At 40.6% G+C, this 17,231-nt stretch overlaps 1 protein-coding gene across 2 annotated transcripts in view; it reads left to right on the forward strand.

Annotated features, from left to right (window-relative positions):
• Positions 1 to 10,137, forward strand: part of lrfn1 (leucine rich repeat and fibronectin type III domain containing 1) — a 249,013-nt gene extending 238,876 nt beyond the window's left edge. For both annotated transcript variants that reach the window (XM_028573097.1, XM_028573096.1), the window contains 2 exons: positions 3,787 to 5,182; positions 8,290 to 10,137. In XM_028573097.1, coding sequence (XP_028428898.1) covers positions 3,807 to 5,182; positions 8,290 to 9,190 — 2,277 coding nt within the window. In that variant the 5' untranslated portion in view covers positions 3,787 to 3,806 and the 3' untranslated portion in view covers positions 9,191 to 10,137. The remainder of the gene's footprint in view (positions 1 to 3,786; positions 5,183 to 8,289) is intronic.
• The last annotated feature ends 7,094 nt before the right edge of the window (positions 10,138 to 17,231 follow it).

A 17,231-nucleotide genomic window follows, 5' to 3' on the forward strand; every position in this document is an offset into this window, starting at 1 on the left:
GGTGTGAGAGCAAGAAATCTGAACGTAATATCAGTGAGAAATGCTCTCAAATTGAAATAATGCGCTCTTGACTAATGACAGTAATATAACTCCATATATCCAGGTGTTATCTCACATCATGTATATCACAATAGTTGAGATGGTTGTCTGTTTTACGCTCCTTGACCAACCACCCTTTTGCAAACCAATTTGCTTAAAAGCTTAAATGCTTCATGAAGCTCCATGCTGCCATTACTAGTCTGGATGGCTTTTTATTATTTTTTTTTTTTTACCATTCAGACTTGTAGTAATTCGACCTTTAGTAGCCAACGGCAACAGATGTTCCAAAGGAAGCTCGATGGATTTCAGGGTTTAGGATGGATGTAGATTTAGAAAACTTGAGCATAGTGTTGAATGTCAGGTTCACTCTTGGGTGGTTTAGAGGTTGCAAATCTTCAAATTTGAATAGTAATGAATTTGAATGCTCAACTCAGGTAAATAGGGATCAACTTTAATTGGAGTTTACAAAGAAAGTTTACTTTATTATAAAACCTGAAGCTCTCAAACGGAAGGAGTATGCAAATGTTTGACAGCTCCATACGAATATAGGCGTATACTGTATGTACAGTATTTGCATATTTATATCTCTATGCATGCATGGGTGTATGTTAATGTGGGATTTTGTTCATTTTTACTTCAGTTGATTTAGTTTCTGAATAAGTCAGAATGTGAATCCAAGCCCAAGTAATCCATCAGAGGAATCCTCTGTGAAAGGTTGTGCTCCTGCATGACTAGACACAAAAACAAACCTTAACTCCAGTTCACCCCGTGTTATCGACTTGGTGGCCGCCACTAATATTAGGCCATAAAACTGTGAGGCGGAGCTGCCCTTTTCTTTTAATTTGCTCGGCCATTCATACATCTGTTCACGTCCCTTCTTACCTTCTCAGTGCCCATTAAAATTGAGGCCTTTAGTTTCGGGCAGCTCCAAATCGTCTTAATGCAATTCAAAAGACCTACATTCTACACCAGAGTTGCCGTGGCAACAAAGTCACCCCCTCTCCCCTCCCTCTCCCACCACCTCCCCCCTGAGATGCTGAAAGATCAATAGAGTATATTCAACGGTGTGTTAGGAAATGCTCTGGCACAGATGGTCCTCTGAGAAACCATGAGCTTTGTGGCCTAGTTACCATCTGAAATCTAACACAATCAAGCAAGATCACTCATTATACAAACTTGGACAACAGTGTTAGATTAAATTTGAATTAAAGGTCATAATACTGTTGAAACGATCTCACCCTACTATAGCTTTTATATAGGGAAGTATGGTCTGCACTGCGGTAGCCTACTTTATTGTTTTAGCTTCCCCAGCATCTTTAAAAAAAAAGGAAATTTGGGGAATTAATTTAGACAAGGTGGGCACGCTGTGCTGCCAACAATAAAGGAGCATCACTAAATAAATAAATTCTCTCAGGGGGGGTTGTATTTTCTCACACAGTGTACCACCCAGTGTGTGTTTTTGCACATTGAAATGGTTCAACTGTGGGTGTGTGGGTGTTGTATTTTTATCTTGCTTGTATATTGAAAAGGAGAAATTATTTTCAATTTTAAACGGTTAAGGTGGTCGTATTTCAAAGATGGAGGTCATAGCTAAGCCTGCAGTCATAGCAGGGAGGGAGGGAAGTGTAAACACAAACCAAGCAAAGGTTTGGGTCCAGTGTATTTCTTAAATACAGTCTAATGCTGATCCCAACAGCGATGTAGTAATAAAACAGCCAATGTTGAGTTATTGTGATCAACAAACTTGTTGTGAACTTGTGTTCCAAGCTGTCCTACTTCTCTCAGAAAATGACATAATACAAACCCAGATTTTAATGAGAGCTCTGATTGGACAGCAGTATTTCATAGTTAACGAGTAGGGGTGGGGGAAAAAATTGATACAGCATAGCATCGCGATATTTTTCGTGGCAATACTATATCGATACACAGACGTCAAGTATCGATCTTTTATGATATATGTGTTGGTCAGTCTGTCTGCTTGACAATCCCATTTTGCAGCAATAAAATGGAAGTGAGATGAACAGACAGAGAAATGTATATTTTTAGATAAAACAGATGTTGACAAAATTGTCCTTTGGGGAGCATTTGAAGTTGGAAAAAAGGTGATACATTGCAATATATCGCAGAATATTGCAATATGTTTAAAATCGCAATAATATCGTATCGTGACATAAGTATCGTGATGATATCGTATCATGAGGCCTCTGGTGATTCCCACCCCTATTAACGAGGTGCCCTGTTGTCTGTCAACAGTAGCCAGACAGCTGTTTGAGCGTGTGTCTGTGCAAGAGAGCTGAAAAAGGAAAAGCATTTGAGCGCTGGCTGGTCAAATGCAACACAGGTTGATGTAAAATGACAAAAAAATCACTCTCAATTTCTCCCGTCTTGAACAACAAGTCTTATCAGACCAGTTTTAATTTCCGAGTGAAAACAGATTCTTTGTGCAAAGACTGTGAATAAGGCAACACTTGAGACATGGAGGTGGAAAGCTTGGCTTGTGCTTTATTTCTGTTACAAAATTTCATACGTGGCATTTAATTCATTCCATGAATCTAACCGCAGGCATTTTTAAATCAAATTCAATTTAAGGTTATCTGTACTGAGACATTAGATGCTTTTGCTTTGGGCGCACTGGGGGACAAAATCAGTGACATCAGCACCACCTCAACATGGTGGAATGTAGATAAAGAGTCCCTAAAATTAGTCATGACAAATTGGATAAAGCATCAAAAATGGTGAAAAACTGACACTATTTGTGTTTGAAATCCACAGCCAGCTTTTCCCGAGGGAATTAAAAAATAATTATGCTGGACCTCTAAAAAAGAGGGGGATCAAAAGTGTCACCCTGTGGGGTTGGGTGGGGTAGTGGGCTGTAGTTGTCATCCCTTTACTTTATCGGCGCTAACAGGCTCTCTCATCAACTGTGAAGCTTAAGGCGTTAGCAATCAAGAGGAAAAACCACTGACAATGTGGCATCAGCACATCACTGTTTGTGTTCCACTGGGGTCTCTTATGGTTATTACAGCCAAGGTTCCATTTTTACTCCCGTCACCACAGGCGTGTTCTCTCTGAGACAGAAATCAATACCTCTAAATGGGAATCAGAGAATCAGAACATCCTCAATGCCTCCATTGGACGGACTCGAAAACAACCCCTGCTTCCGCCGTTTTCACCTTTTAACTTTTTCTTGCCATGATTTACATGACTGTCTAATTTTGCAATACATCTCAGAAGCATGGGGAGAGCAGAGAGCATGAAAAGGTCATGAAAATCCTCAAGCGCTGCTGACAAGCGCCCTTTTCTACCCTTAATTCTCCATCCTGACGTGGATTTCAGAGCAAAAACAAATACACATGCCTTGTTATGTGATGGAAATGTACATGGCAGTTTCCTAATATACATTAGGAAAACTGTCCTGTGATCATTCAAGAAATTATAAGGTTCAATGGTGATGCAGCCTGGTGGCACAAAAAACATTCTGTTATTTCCATTAAAAGGCTACACAGAGACATGGGCTTCTGACAGCGTTGGTGCAGCCTTTCATCATCCCGTGTGCCATTATTTCAGAAAAGCTCCATTTCATTTTGTGATTGATACCTTGCTGGCAGTCTTTGCAGTTTTGGTCAGAGTCTTGATTTTTGCAGCAGGCTCTCATAAAGGCTTTGATGCTATTTATTAATTCAAAGATCTCTATTTTTTTGACTCAATGTCTCTCTTTTTTTTTTTTTTTTTCTGTCTCACACACAGGACCTAGAAAGAGATCAACAATGGACCGGCTGGTTCTGTGCGTGCTGCTGTGTGCAGTCCTGGTGAAGGGATACAGCTGCCCCGGCCGCTGTATCTGTCAGCACCTCTCCCCCACTCTGACTCTGCTCTGTGCTAAGACTGGTCTGTTGTTTGTGCCCCCCACCATCGACCGCAAGACCGTGGAGCTGCGGCTCACGGACAACTTCATCACCATCATCCGCAGGAAAGACTTTTTCAACATGACTAGTTTGGTCCACCTCACCTTGTCCCGTAACACCATCAGCCAGGTCACCCCCCACGCCTTCGTCGGCCTGAGATCACTGCGGGCACTCCACATGGATGGCAACCGCCTCAGCGTGATAAAGACGGACTACTTTAAAGGCCTCATCAACCTGCGGCACCTCATCCTGGGAAACAACCAGATCCACCAGGTGGCCCCCACCTCCTTTGATGAGTTTGTTTCCACCATAGAGGACTTGGATCTTTCCAATAACAACCTGCGCACCCTTCCCTGGGAAGCCATAGCACGAATGACCAACATTAACACGCTCACGCTGGACCACAACCTGATCGACCACATTGGAGCGGGGACTTTTACGCTGCTCACCAAGCTGGTCCGCCTGGATATGACGTCTAACAGGCTGCAGAAGCTGCCACCAGACAGCCTGTTCCAGCACGCGCAGGTCCTGTCCGAGCCCACGGGCTCCAGCTCCTCCACGCTGGCGGTGAGCTTCGGGGGAAACCCTCTCCACTGCAACTGCGAGCTGCTGTGGCTCCGCAGGCTGACGAGAGAGGATGATCTGGAGACCTGTGCCTCGCCAGAGCACCTCATGGACAAGTATTTCTGGTCGATCCAAGAGGAGGAGTTTATCTGTGAGCCTCCGCTGATCACCAAACATCTTTCCACTAAGCCCTTTGTGATGGAAGGCCAGGGTGTTACTCTGAAATGCAAAGCAGTGGGTGATCCAGACCCAGAGATTCACTGGCGCTCACCAGATGGCAAGCTGGTGCATAATAACTCCCGCACCATCCTGTATGATAATGGCACCCTTGATATTCTCATCACCACGCTGAAGGACAGCGGGGCATTTAATTGTGTGGCGTCCAATGCCGCAGGCATCGCCACAGCTGCTGTCGAGATCAACATGATCCCCTTACCCTTGTTTGTTAACAACACAGGCCACATGCGTGAGGACCCGGGCCTCTCAGACATCACCACCTCCTCCAAATCTGGCAATGACACCAAAGGCTACGACAAGCAGGACAGGAGGGTGATGGTCACTGAGCTGACCTCCTCCTCCGCTGTACTCCGTTGGCCATCTGAGCGCCATATCCCCGGCATCAGGATGTACCAGATTCAGTACAACAGCACGGCAGATGATACTTTGGTGTACAGGTAAGCCACGGTGGAGGGGGTGGATTGACGGAGGGAGGGGAGGGAGGGGAGGGAGGGAACGGAGGTAGAGCAGGGACATGAGAAAAGGTGAGGCATCTGGAGTTACCATCTGCTGAATGACACAACGGTTCATTACGGCAGATTGACAGATCCCAAAGATGCAACATGATTAAGTATGTCCAAAAATAAGCAGATCCCCTATAGTGTAGTCTGGGGATAAACTGAGCAGGAACATTTTTCCATAAAGTATAATGCATTAAAATGCATTGAAATAATAATATGCGCAAAATGTTTAGTTAAGATATCTACAGATCCAGAACAAGTTTTGATCTTTGATATTTGAGTAGTTTGTTGCAATCAGCTGAAGAGACTCTGGAGTCCAGCACTCTAATGGACTAAAGGGCCAGTTAAGCATCATTAAAACATAATATGACGATAAACAATAGCATGAGGCCCAACTTTTTCAGTACATGTAACTGTATCATTAGCAAGTGCCTGCATTAATTGGTTGAAACACAATGTGATTAGATGTGGTTGTCTAATATACATATATATATATATATATATATATATATATATATATATATATATATATATATATATATATATATATATATATATATATCATATCACTATATCACTATAAAATTTCTAAGCAGCATTTTAGTGTAGTGGCTGGTCGAGGTGGATCTAGTTTTAACTTCTGGTAGTTTGATTAGTCCAGTGTTTTGCAACCATTTCTGCTACATAACTTTACATTACATTTTGTACTTTACTGTTGGATAATTTGACCTTTTGGGGCCTCAAATACTGTAGTTATTTAACTGAAACTATTTGAGAAGTTTAGATAAGAAATCACTCGTTGGTGGAAATGCTAACACCTCATAGACATCTGACATATTGCAACAAGACCCAACCAGACACTGATTTTATATAAGGGGTCAAAAAGTATGAAAAGGGTTGGAAACCACTAGTTTAAATTTTAACAATGCATTGTATTTTATAAGATTATCATATTTTAAATGTAAAATATTAATCTGAAAAAGAACTAGTTTAACCACTAGTTAAAAAAGAGAATATTTCCCTGTGAAATGTAGTTAAGTAGAAGTATAAAGTGCATAAGTGTAAAGAAAAATGGAAATAATCAAGAAAGTAGAGCACTTGAATCAATGTACTTAATTACTTTCCACCAAAGAGTATTAGCAACAAAATTTAACTTAATAGTGTCTTATAGTTGAGTTGGAGCAATCATATTTTATAGGCTGACTATAATATGTTTTGTATATAAAAACTTTAAAAAGTAGTGTAAGTATAGCTGCCAAATGAATATAATGTAGTGGAGTAAAAAGTGCAATATTTCCCTCTGAAATGTGGTGGAGGAGTATGCAGTGTCATACAAAAAATGTCAAAATTGTACTTGAGCCACTTTCCACCACTGCAACACACATAGAGGCATACTGTACAAGCACAAGGTCGGTATACTGTTGGCAAGTTCCCTATAGTAAGTTGCAATATACAGTACTGTATAAGTGAAGTTGCAATGTGTAATATATAAAGTGCACATAAAGAAAAATGGCAAAATCAATAAACCTGAGTTACTGTTTTATTAAATAGTTAGTATTGACTAGTGCTGTCAGTTAAACGCGTTATTAACGGCGTTAACGCAAACCCATTTTAATTAAAAAAAAACTTTATCGCAAGATTAACGTTCTTTTTAGCCTAGCAAACTTTGTAGTTTTTTTTCACATGCTGTTGCAACAACTAGCAACGTTAGAAAAACTACAACACCACACCGGATCTAGCTAGACTGGAAACAAAACAACAGGCACGCCACACACACTTGTTTGGGCTTGCGAGCCGGCCAAAGAGTAGTAGGCTAACGTTACGTTTTGAGTAGATGGCGAGCGCGAGACGCCGAAATGGATGCCAATAAGATTCTGAATGGAAAGTTTACTTTTAAAAAGTTGTCACATGGTTCCATTGACCATACCAAAGTGATCTGTGTGTAGTTGTGAACTGAGCTATCATCGCAGCACGTAGCTGATGGGAATTCTCCGTCCCCCTCGTCAAAGCCAGGTGACAAAAGAACAAAGCAAGCCGATCCACTTTTCCATGTTGATAAGAGCATTAAAATGAGAAACAATAATGGGAAAAAAAGAAATCAAGGGATATTTAGAATAGATACAAATGTGTGATTAATTGCGAGTTAACTATGACATTAATGCGATTAATCGCGATTAAATATTTGAATCGTTTGACAGCACTAATATTAACATCTGCAGACTTTCTTAAAACACTGTTTTAAATATGGGAATGAGTTTGATGTGTTTCTAATGCAATATGTGACGCACATGAACTGAATCTGGTATACCGAGAAGCACTTCAGGATTTATGTATTCATGGAGCGTGTTAATAATAGTCGTTGACTTTCTCTTTTTTTTAGGTTTTATCAGATATAATGAGTCGCTCTCCTGTATAATTTTCCCATCCAGTTTAGGCATGGAGCTGAGTGTTGTTTTGTCTTTAGGAGGTACATTATTACCTACAAATGATAACCATCAAAGTCTCCCTTTAGGGAAAAGGAACACACTTCTAATTATATTAACGCCAATGTTGACCTGAAGACAATCTCTCCTTCTCCATCCTATTTAGACCCGTGTAATCTTGCAGTTTTCGAAAAATGTGACCTTAGGTATTCACACATCAAAACTGCCTTTACATCATGCTTCACTTGTCCTGCAACCTGCAGCTGTTGTGGCATATTCTTGAGACAGCGAGCCTAGTCTGCCTTGTTTATCACCTTGCAGTTTACCCTTGCGGTCATTTTCTGCAGAAAGTAGAGCAACTTCTCAATGCTATTTTATGATATAACATATTCTCTCTCATAAGTCAACTTTAACAAAGTGTTGTGCGTTTTATGTTTGTCTACCAGAATGAGTGATATTTAATGCTGGAGCTCTGACGGCCCTGTTGTCTTTCTGTTGTGTGGAACTGACACCTTTGTGTGATTTAATACACCTCATGCAAATCAGTAAATGTGGGCGTTGTAATGCCGATGATTAATCGCCTGCATCTTCACCACCGCACTATGTTTCTTTCCTCCGCAGGATGATCCCATCTACCAGCAAGAACTTCTTAATCAATGATCTGGCCGCGGGGCGGGAGTATGACCTTTGTGTGCTGGCGGTTTACGACGACGGCATCACATCGCTAACGGCCACACGTGTGGTCGGCTGTGTGCAGTTCCACACTGCCAGTGAGGTCAGCCAGTGCCGCTTCATGCACAGCCAGTTCCTGGGAGGCACTATGATCATCATTATTGGTGGTATAATTGTTGCTTCAGTGCTGGTGTTCATTATCATTCTGATGATCCGTTACAAGGCCTACGGCAGCCCAGAGGACGGCAAGACCAAGGTCAGCGCCAGCATGCACTCGCAGACCAATGGCAGTCAGCAGCGGCTGCAGCGCTCCGCCTCCAAGCAACCGTCTGACGACGGTCAGCGGGAAACTCACGCGCCCAAAGAGTGCATGGCGCTGGTGCTGAGGGTGGACAATGAGAAGAAGGAGGATCCAGCAGCCACCACTGCCACCCTGGAGGTGGAGCTGCCACCCCTGAGTGCAGAAAAGATGAAGAGAAGAACCAGCCTGGATGCACAGTGCTCCGGCCCCCCGTCTGAGGACACGCAGACGGACAGTAGCCTGACGGGCTCCACCATGTCCCTGTGTCTCATAGGCCCCAACGCTGGCACCAAGGAGGCTCCCAGGCTTAAGGACAAGAAAGCTGCCCTGGCCAACATGGGATTGCTCCCGAATGAGCTGGCACGAACTAGGCACCGATTCTCTTTTGACGGGGGGGATTACTCCATTTTTCAGAGTCATAGTTACCCACGCAGAGCGAGGACGAGGTGGCACAAGTCCACCAACCAGCTCAACATGGAGTCATCGCCGCTCGCCAACAGGAGAGTTACCTTCAGCAGCACTGAGTGGATGCTTGAGAGCACAGTCTGAGGAAAATGGGTAGCCGGCAAAAATAACCCCGGCTCTGCCCCACACATAGACATAAGCACACATGTAAAAACACAAATATGTCTACATGCCATATAACAGACACTTTTCCTGCACACTGCAAATGATAAACAGGAACAGAAGCACATTTACGTACACTTGCAAAGTTTCTGTTAGTTGTTGGAGAAGAACAAAGTCTCCCTTCATCCTGCCTCCCCATCATACTCCCAGAGAGGTTTGTTGGCCATGTCCTTTCTTTACGCAGCAGTGCCTTATTCTAAAAAAATGTAAGAATGGAGGATGCTGCTGACTGTAGTCATAAACCGTCCTCTTTATCATTGCCTCCCACCCTGACATTGGGAAGCATTTCTTCGGATTTTTTATTTGTTTCTGTGACATGCCAAGGGGGTGTGACGTTTGGATTTGACTGTTTAATTGTTAAAAAACAGAAAAACCAGAGAAAAAATAACTTCATCATCATAACTGTAAAGTGAACAACCAGGTATCCTGTTATGTCAATCATGTTTTGGGTTCTTTAAAAAAAAAAAAAAAAAAAAAATATTTTGCACAGAAGACACGAGATACAAGGACAAGTATCACCACCAGACTATACAATAATAATAATAATTAAAAAAAAGAACAGGATTTTACACATGCCGATTTCTAATGTTAGCATAGAGAGGATGGACCTGGGAACCAACCGTGGATTCCTCTTTGACGGTCGGACTGTATGATGTTAAATACGTATTGTTCCAGATGTGACTGTATATTAATCGGTACTGTATCTGGCTGGTCTAGATAAAAAGACAACATACAAAAAAGACCTATATAAGTATATTAAAACATTGGTGTATGTGTACTAACTATGTAAGTAAGTAAGTCATATCTTACATGACTTTTTACAAAGCTTTTGGGTGTTGGCTGCAAGTTTTTACATTAAAAACCTGTGTCATCACACCGCTCCCTATTTAGTATGTCAAAGTTTGGACCATTTATCCCCTCACGAAGGGTATTAAATTTTTTGTGTGGGTTAAGTGTATCAGTGGCGTTTTATTCTTGTGCTTCAGGAGCAGCAGTGTGTGTCCACACGAATTGAGGTGATAAATATTTGATTCCCGAGTACTATTTATAAGGCTTCTGTGAAAGCTGCCACAGCCACGGAAGCACAGTGGTGTGTGGACCTTGGACCAGAGGTGTCAAAAGTATTCACATTCATTACTCAAGTAGAAGTATAGATACTAGGGTTTGAAAAGACTTGTGTAGAAGTTGAAGTATCAACTCAAGCTTTTTACTCAAGTAAAAGTGTACTGGTTTCAAAACTACTTAAAGTATAAAAGTAAAAGTAATGTAAGGGGAAAAAAATGCCATTAAGGACAAAAGCTTAGCCCGCCCCACAGGGGCCTATAGTGCACTACCCCACCTCCACAAAAAATATTTTTCTAAAGGCCGTAATGACTATAATCTTATATTAAAATCATACCTGCAAACTCAGAAGGGCTAAAAAAAAGGTGACACATCTCTTCTCTCTATCTCTATTATATATATATATATATATACAGTGTATATATATATATATATACACACACATATATATATATACATATATATAATATATATTTAAAAAAGGAGCACCTTGTTCAATTGTATTTGTCTGTTCTGTAATATAAATATAAAACAATAAAAAGTTGATCCAAAAAAAAAGGGCAACATTGAACAGAATGGCTTATGTATTGCTAAGGCCACAGGGTCAAAATTAAATGATTTATTAAAAATTGAACAACAATATCTTATAAAAATAACTTATTTCACCAGTAAATTACTGTTCAACTACAAAAACAACCACTGGATGGGAAAAAGGTATTTTACAACAACTTTGAATGCACTGCGAGGCTGGTGAGGCGAGGTCTGTGTTTTTCAGACAACGGCAACTATAGACTGATGTTAGAATCCTCTCCAGTGAAATCCAGACACACTTTTACACCGTTACAACTGTCAGCATTTTAACCGTGTTTACTCCAGCTACTAGCTAACGGTAGGCTAACGTTACCTGCTGCCAGGTGTAGTGTTAACTAGCGTCCCGTGCGGCAATGTTTCAGTTCCCTCTAACGTCCGTTTTCGGAGCATCAGAGAGAAGCGCAGGCATTTAAGTGGCACCTAAATAAGGCACCGAAATCCGTGTTGCTATTCGGTCCGGTAGATAACGGTCGTTAAGGCACCGGTGCCGTATTAGCCCCGGGTCTGTGCAGGTGCGATCACGATCACGTGCAAACCAATAGGATGTCGGAAAGGTATATGTTTAGACTTCTCATCCAACCACAATCAAATTCACTCTATCTGGATGGCGCCATTTATCTGGATAGGGTTTTTTTTGTGTGTGTTTTTGAACGATGACAAGCCGGAATGAAAACAAGATGAAGTGAAATAGGAGTACCAAGGCTATTTTAAAAATGTAAGGAGTAGAAAGTACAGATAATTGTGTGAAAATGTAAGGAGTAGAAAGTATCGATAATTGCGTGAAAATGTAGGGAGTAGAAGTAAAAAGTCTGCTGTAAAATAATTACTCCAGTAAAGTATAGATACCCAAAATTTCTACTTAAGTAAAAGTACAAATACTTTGTTACTTGACACCTCTGCCTTGGGCATGATAACTGAACAAGATGCTGAATTCAAATGCAGCCAGTTGTTGTAAACAAGGGTGTAAGATCTGTTGCATCCCACTAGGGGGAGACCAGGCGCTGTAAAGTTGCCAATAATTGCAGACTGCAGGGAAGATGCTTTAATAACCATTACGAGCAGAAACCATGTGTAGCCTCCTGCTTTTAAGATTCAGTTTCCCTCAAACTCTAATTCTAGATAAAGCTTAGATCTTGAAAAGAAGGGAAACTTTACTAATACCCTACCTATTTAACACTTATAATCAGTACTGTATGTAAACAGTCAATAAATGGCTCATAACTCCTTTTGTGAAGCATCTGTAACAGAGAATGATGAATGTTACACAGCTGTAATCATATTTAATGATATGTGATTACACACATGGACAAATCCATTAAGAGCGTTAGAAAAAGTGTATTAACGGTCTATACAGATGAAAGAAAATCACTCACCGGCAGATTTAATACAGTTTATAATCAAGTTCAAAACTCATGAAGACATTTCGAGCTTTTAAGCCGCATTTCACAGCCTTCACTGCGTTTGTCACAGAGAGTAAAGAAGCCATGTTAACAAACTGAAATAAAATTGAATAGAAGGCGTGAAGACATTTTTGTATGATTACAGCTGTGTTACGTTGTAACTGTAAATACGCCATGCTTTATAAAAGGGAGTCATCGTTGTTGACTAATTGATTCATAAACACTTAAAAGCGTAGTAGCGTAGTTATATCTGTTTAGAACCACATTGTAATGTGTTATAAACCATTATTAGTTGTTTGTATACTGCATTTAATACAGTGGGTTAAATAATGTGCTCCAGAAAAAGGCATGACAGTGGGAAAAGATAAGATCAGGGTGGATGAGGGGATATTTGTTTGCTGCCACCCTCTCCCTCTGATTACAGCTACTTAGCACAGGCTGAGATGAAACTTAGCTGCATGGACAGAAAAGAGATAAAACATGGAGCAGAGAGATAAGTCACACTGGAGGGTTTCAATCCTCTTGAATCTCCTATTTGCATCCTCAGTGAAAGAGAGGATTGAGTCTAAGAACGGGGCCATCCCTTCTTTTTTCCCTTCATCATTCTTAGCCAGCTTTCAGACAAAAAACATTCACATTTTAGCTTGAAATATTGTTTTTACAGCTAGAAGAAGACTTAACTTTACAGTGTTATTGCTCAGCTGTGAATTTGTGGTGCACGCATTTTTCCACCACTGTCCATCTCCTCTTTTAACTACTGATAGCTTCCAGTGTGGAAATGTGCTGCTGACCATTTCTTACAGCAAGAGAAGTGTTTCTCTCTGCTCATATGTGCAACCATTATTCAACACAAAATCTGTTTAGGCAGTCTTCAGAATTAGCCAGGGCAGTCAAACTAGCGAACACTGGGGTTACAGCAAAGCGTGTTGTGTCTCATCAGCAGTTCTGAGTGACTGCAAAAAAGTGCCCAGTGAGAGGTTTTTTTCACTGAAGATCCCATTTTATGTTTAATGCATAGTAATGTGTGTTTGAAAAGTCCAATGTGAACATGGTTTAGTACAGGGGTCTTCAACATTTTTTAACGGAGCAGGGACCCCCTACTACATATATTGTATAAAATCAAGTTGGATATTAAACTGGGCCTACAATAACGTGTGGGGCAGCCTGAAGCCTTTATACATACCTTTTTAGTGCATAGAATGCTATCAAATAATTGTTGGTATGATTTTATAAATCATGTTTTAATGTTAAAATACATGTGGCACAGTGAATCCTTAGGATGAACTGTATCTATGGATGGCTACCTTACATATAGGCCAGTAAGCCTATCATCAGGGTGTTTTATTTATATATATATATATATATATATATATATATATATATATATATATATATATATATATATATATATATATATATATTTGCTAATAACATATTAAGACATTTACATTTTTTTTTTTTACTTTCAAAAGTTGCCAAGAAACTCCCTTCATTGATTTCGCCTGATGATGGTCTAATACGTTAGTTAGACAGTGTGTGGGAGTTTCTCTGCAGCTTTTGACTTACTTATCCCCCTCCGACACAGCTGTCTCACATTATAGATGTGTGAAGTATTTTTCTGTTTTTTTTTTTAAATGAACATGGGCCCCGGACCCCCTTGAAGATCTCTGGTTTAGTAGGTATAACGGCTAAAGTCTTAACCATGCATGCTCTACAATATCACAACTTTTTTCAACAAACTATATTCCAACTGTGCAACTGTGTCCAATCTCTAAAAATGTGTATCAATTGTTTCAGTGATTTTACTTAATTGACTTAAATATGATAGCTGCAAAAAATAACACCTGCGATTCCAATCGGATCCTTGTGTTGCTGATTTTCCAGTAGCCTGAAAATGGAGTAAACCAACATACTTTATACATTTTCTGTGGAGAGAAATATTGTAATTGAAACTCTAAATTAGGATGAAAACAGCCATTTTCCTAAATCTGCTGCCATCTCAACCATTTTAGGAGACTCGCGGTAGGCTAATGGACAAAAGTTGCAACCCACAATGAGGCAAAGGTGTTTACCTTGCTGTGTTAGTCACAAACCACAGTAAGAGCATTTCGTCGGCAGCCATTTTCAGCTCACCGTAGCTCGTACTGTTTGACTATTCCTCCCTGCAAATTCTTGCTAAACTGATCTGATCTGACCAAATAGTGCAGAATCCCAATAAAAGAATCCCGCTGGTATGCCGGTGGAAAGCTTTTAATGTGAAGCAGGAAGAAAGATTTGTTTGCAGTAACTTAACACCGCTCCTTATATGTCTGACAGCGGTCAGTAAACAGAAGAATAAGGCTGAGATCTGAAAGTACAAACAGGAACACAGGAGTGAAACTGAACTCCAAACCACAGAGAGTCAGATAGAAGCTACAGTAGTACTGAGAGCTGAGCACAGAGCTTTCTCTCTAGTCTCAGCACAGAAACACAAAGTGTAGCTGCTGAGGACACAGCTAAGGGGATGTTAACCATGTTAGTTAGCTTGTTAGTATGGTAACATTTGCTAATTGGCACTAAAGTTAGAGGATCGCCAAAGTTATTACAATTGATCCTGGGGGCGACATGAATGTGTGGACAAATGATGACAGCCGCCATTGGGGTACATCCTCAATGTCTGTACAAAATGTTGTGCCAATCCATCATGTAGATGTTGAGATATTTTAGTCTAGACCAATATGGAGGACTGACCATCTATAGTTATGGCTAAAACTATACATACAAGTTTTGTTGATTGTGGAAACACCATTACTTCTGCCATCTTAACCATTTGTGGAGACTTGCAGTAACAGATATCAGCAAAGAGTTGCACTCCGTATTGAGGAATGGCTTTTATAGTATAGACTTTTTAAAGGTCCCATGGCATGACAATTTCACTTTATGAGGTTTTTTAACATTAATTATGACTTTCCCCAGCTTGCCTATGGTCCCCCAGTGGCTAGAAATAGCGATAGGTGTAAACTGAGCCCTGGGTATCCTGCTCTGCCTTTGAGAAAATGAAAGCTCAGATGGGCCGATCTGGAATCTTCTCCTTATGAGGTCATAAGGAGCAAGGTTACCTCCCCTTTCTCTGCTTTGCCCGCCCAGAGAATTTGGCCCACCCATGAGAGAGAGAGACATCATGGCTTTCAAACGAGCAAAGTGGCAGTTGGTCAAGGCCACACCCCCACCCTCCACCTTGCCCCCCCACCCCTCTCTCCTCCTCAATAGCATTTAAAGCTACAGACACAGAAAGGGCACATCCTAAGGAAAGCTCATTGTGGGACTGGCTCTAGTGGCTGTAATTCTGCACCAAGGCTGAATTTCGGGAAAGAGACTTCAGATACAGTATTAGGGGACCACTATGGCCTATATAAAAGCATCCAAAAAGCAGCATGTCATGGGACCTTTAATGCAGCAAGAACATAAATGCTATATATTGGTTGTTGTTTTTTCTAGATAATTTTAATAAAGAAGTTGTCTTAACTAGATACGTGCGACCATGAAACGCACAAAATTTGGGATTCTGCCCTCTTGCCAAATGCTTATTAACCTTAACAGTGTGTTTTAAAAACCTCCGTCAACACTGATTTGACCAGCCGAGTTCGGTTTGCTTTATTCCATTTCCAAGATCTGGGCAGTTGCAGCCAAGCTCAACACAGCCCACACTCTGCTGCTTAGAGAGAACACTTAGCCTATTGACACAGACTCAGTAAAGTGCTTCAGGCTTCTCCACTACGCACACTTTCAAAATGGTTTACCAACACTTCCTTCAGCATCAGATGATCTAAAAATACCCAGTAGGCACAGGCGTACTACTTGTTACCAGGTTACTTTATTTAAGTTATTTAAAATGTTAAATACAAATGTAGTGTGGAAAGTGTGGTCGGAGGAAACTAACCAGCGGTACAGACCATTATGTTCCTATTGCTTGATTAGTGTTATTAATGAGTGTTCACTTTTTATGTTCAGGGCTGTTTCTGAAAAGTACATTTACTACTACACGTACTGCTCTTCAGTATAGATCTGAACCACTGAGTGTTCTTTGACTAGAGCTGCAGTCGAAGAGCACTTGTGCAAAGCCTTACATTTATTCACTTTGATCATGAATAGCAGCTTATTAAGGTATATCTCCTGCATCATAAAAAGACTGCATGTTCTGGGACAGGACTCTTTGATCAATGACGGCCTAAGGAGAGGATGCTGCCCTCTGTGTATTTCTTTACAAACAGCCTGACAGATAAAAAAAAAAAAAAAAAAAAAAAATCACAAGACTTCAAATCGGAAATGTACTTTTCCTCATGCCGTAGGTTATTTAAAAAAAATCAATACATAAGTCACTCATCTAGATTTAAACTTCCAGCTCATTACACTGCTGTATTTGGTGCCGAACACGGGTAGAAACTGTTTCTTCAATTTATATTACATTATGTTTAGAAACCAATGTCAGGTCTGTGACACATCTTACCATATCTGTTAAAGGATACAGTTAGCGGTATTATTATTTTTTAAGAGCTAGTATGAAAATTGTTTCAATTTGTAAAAAAAACAAACGCACCCCAGGGTTATTGACCTTTCCTCACATGTCATGGGGGGGGCATTCCTATATATCAACAGCCTCTATACCCCTTTATAATTTAACATTGCGATGGACACAGAGGTTCTAACACAGAGGTAGAACTGCTCTCCTCTGCATGTGGCTCTCCACTGCACCTTAATGAAGTGTGGCGCAAGTGAAAGTTGTCTTTTCGATGTAACTATTGACTAAATTGCATGGTAGGCTGAAATAAAAAATAGACTTATGATGAGAAACAAATACAACCCCCCCCTTTGCTCTCCTTAAAAGCTCAGACTACCTTCAGCAAAAAGAAAACTTACAATACACAACCCTT

The sequence above is a fragment of the Perca flavescens genome, chromosome 3, assembly GCF_004354835.1.
Source record: "Perca flavescens isolate YP-PL-M2 chromosome 3, PFLA_1.0, whole genome shotgun sequence".
Lineage (NCBI taxonomy): Eukaryota > Metazoa > Chordata > Actinopteri > Perciformes > Percidae > Perca > Perca flavescens.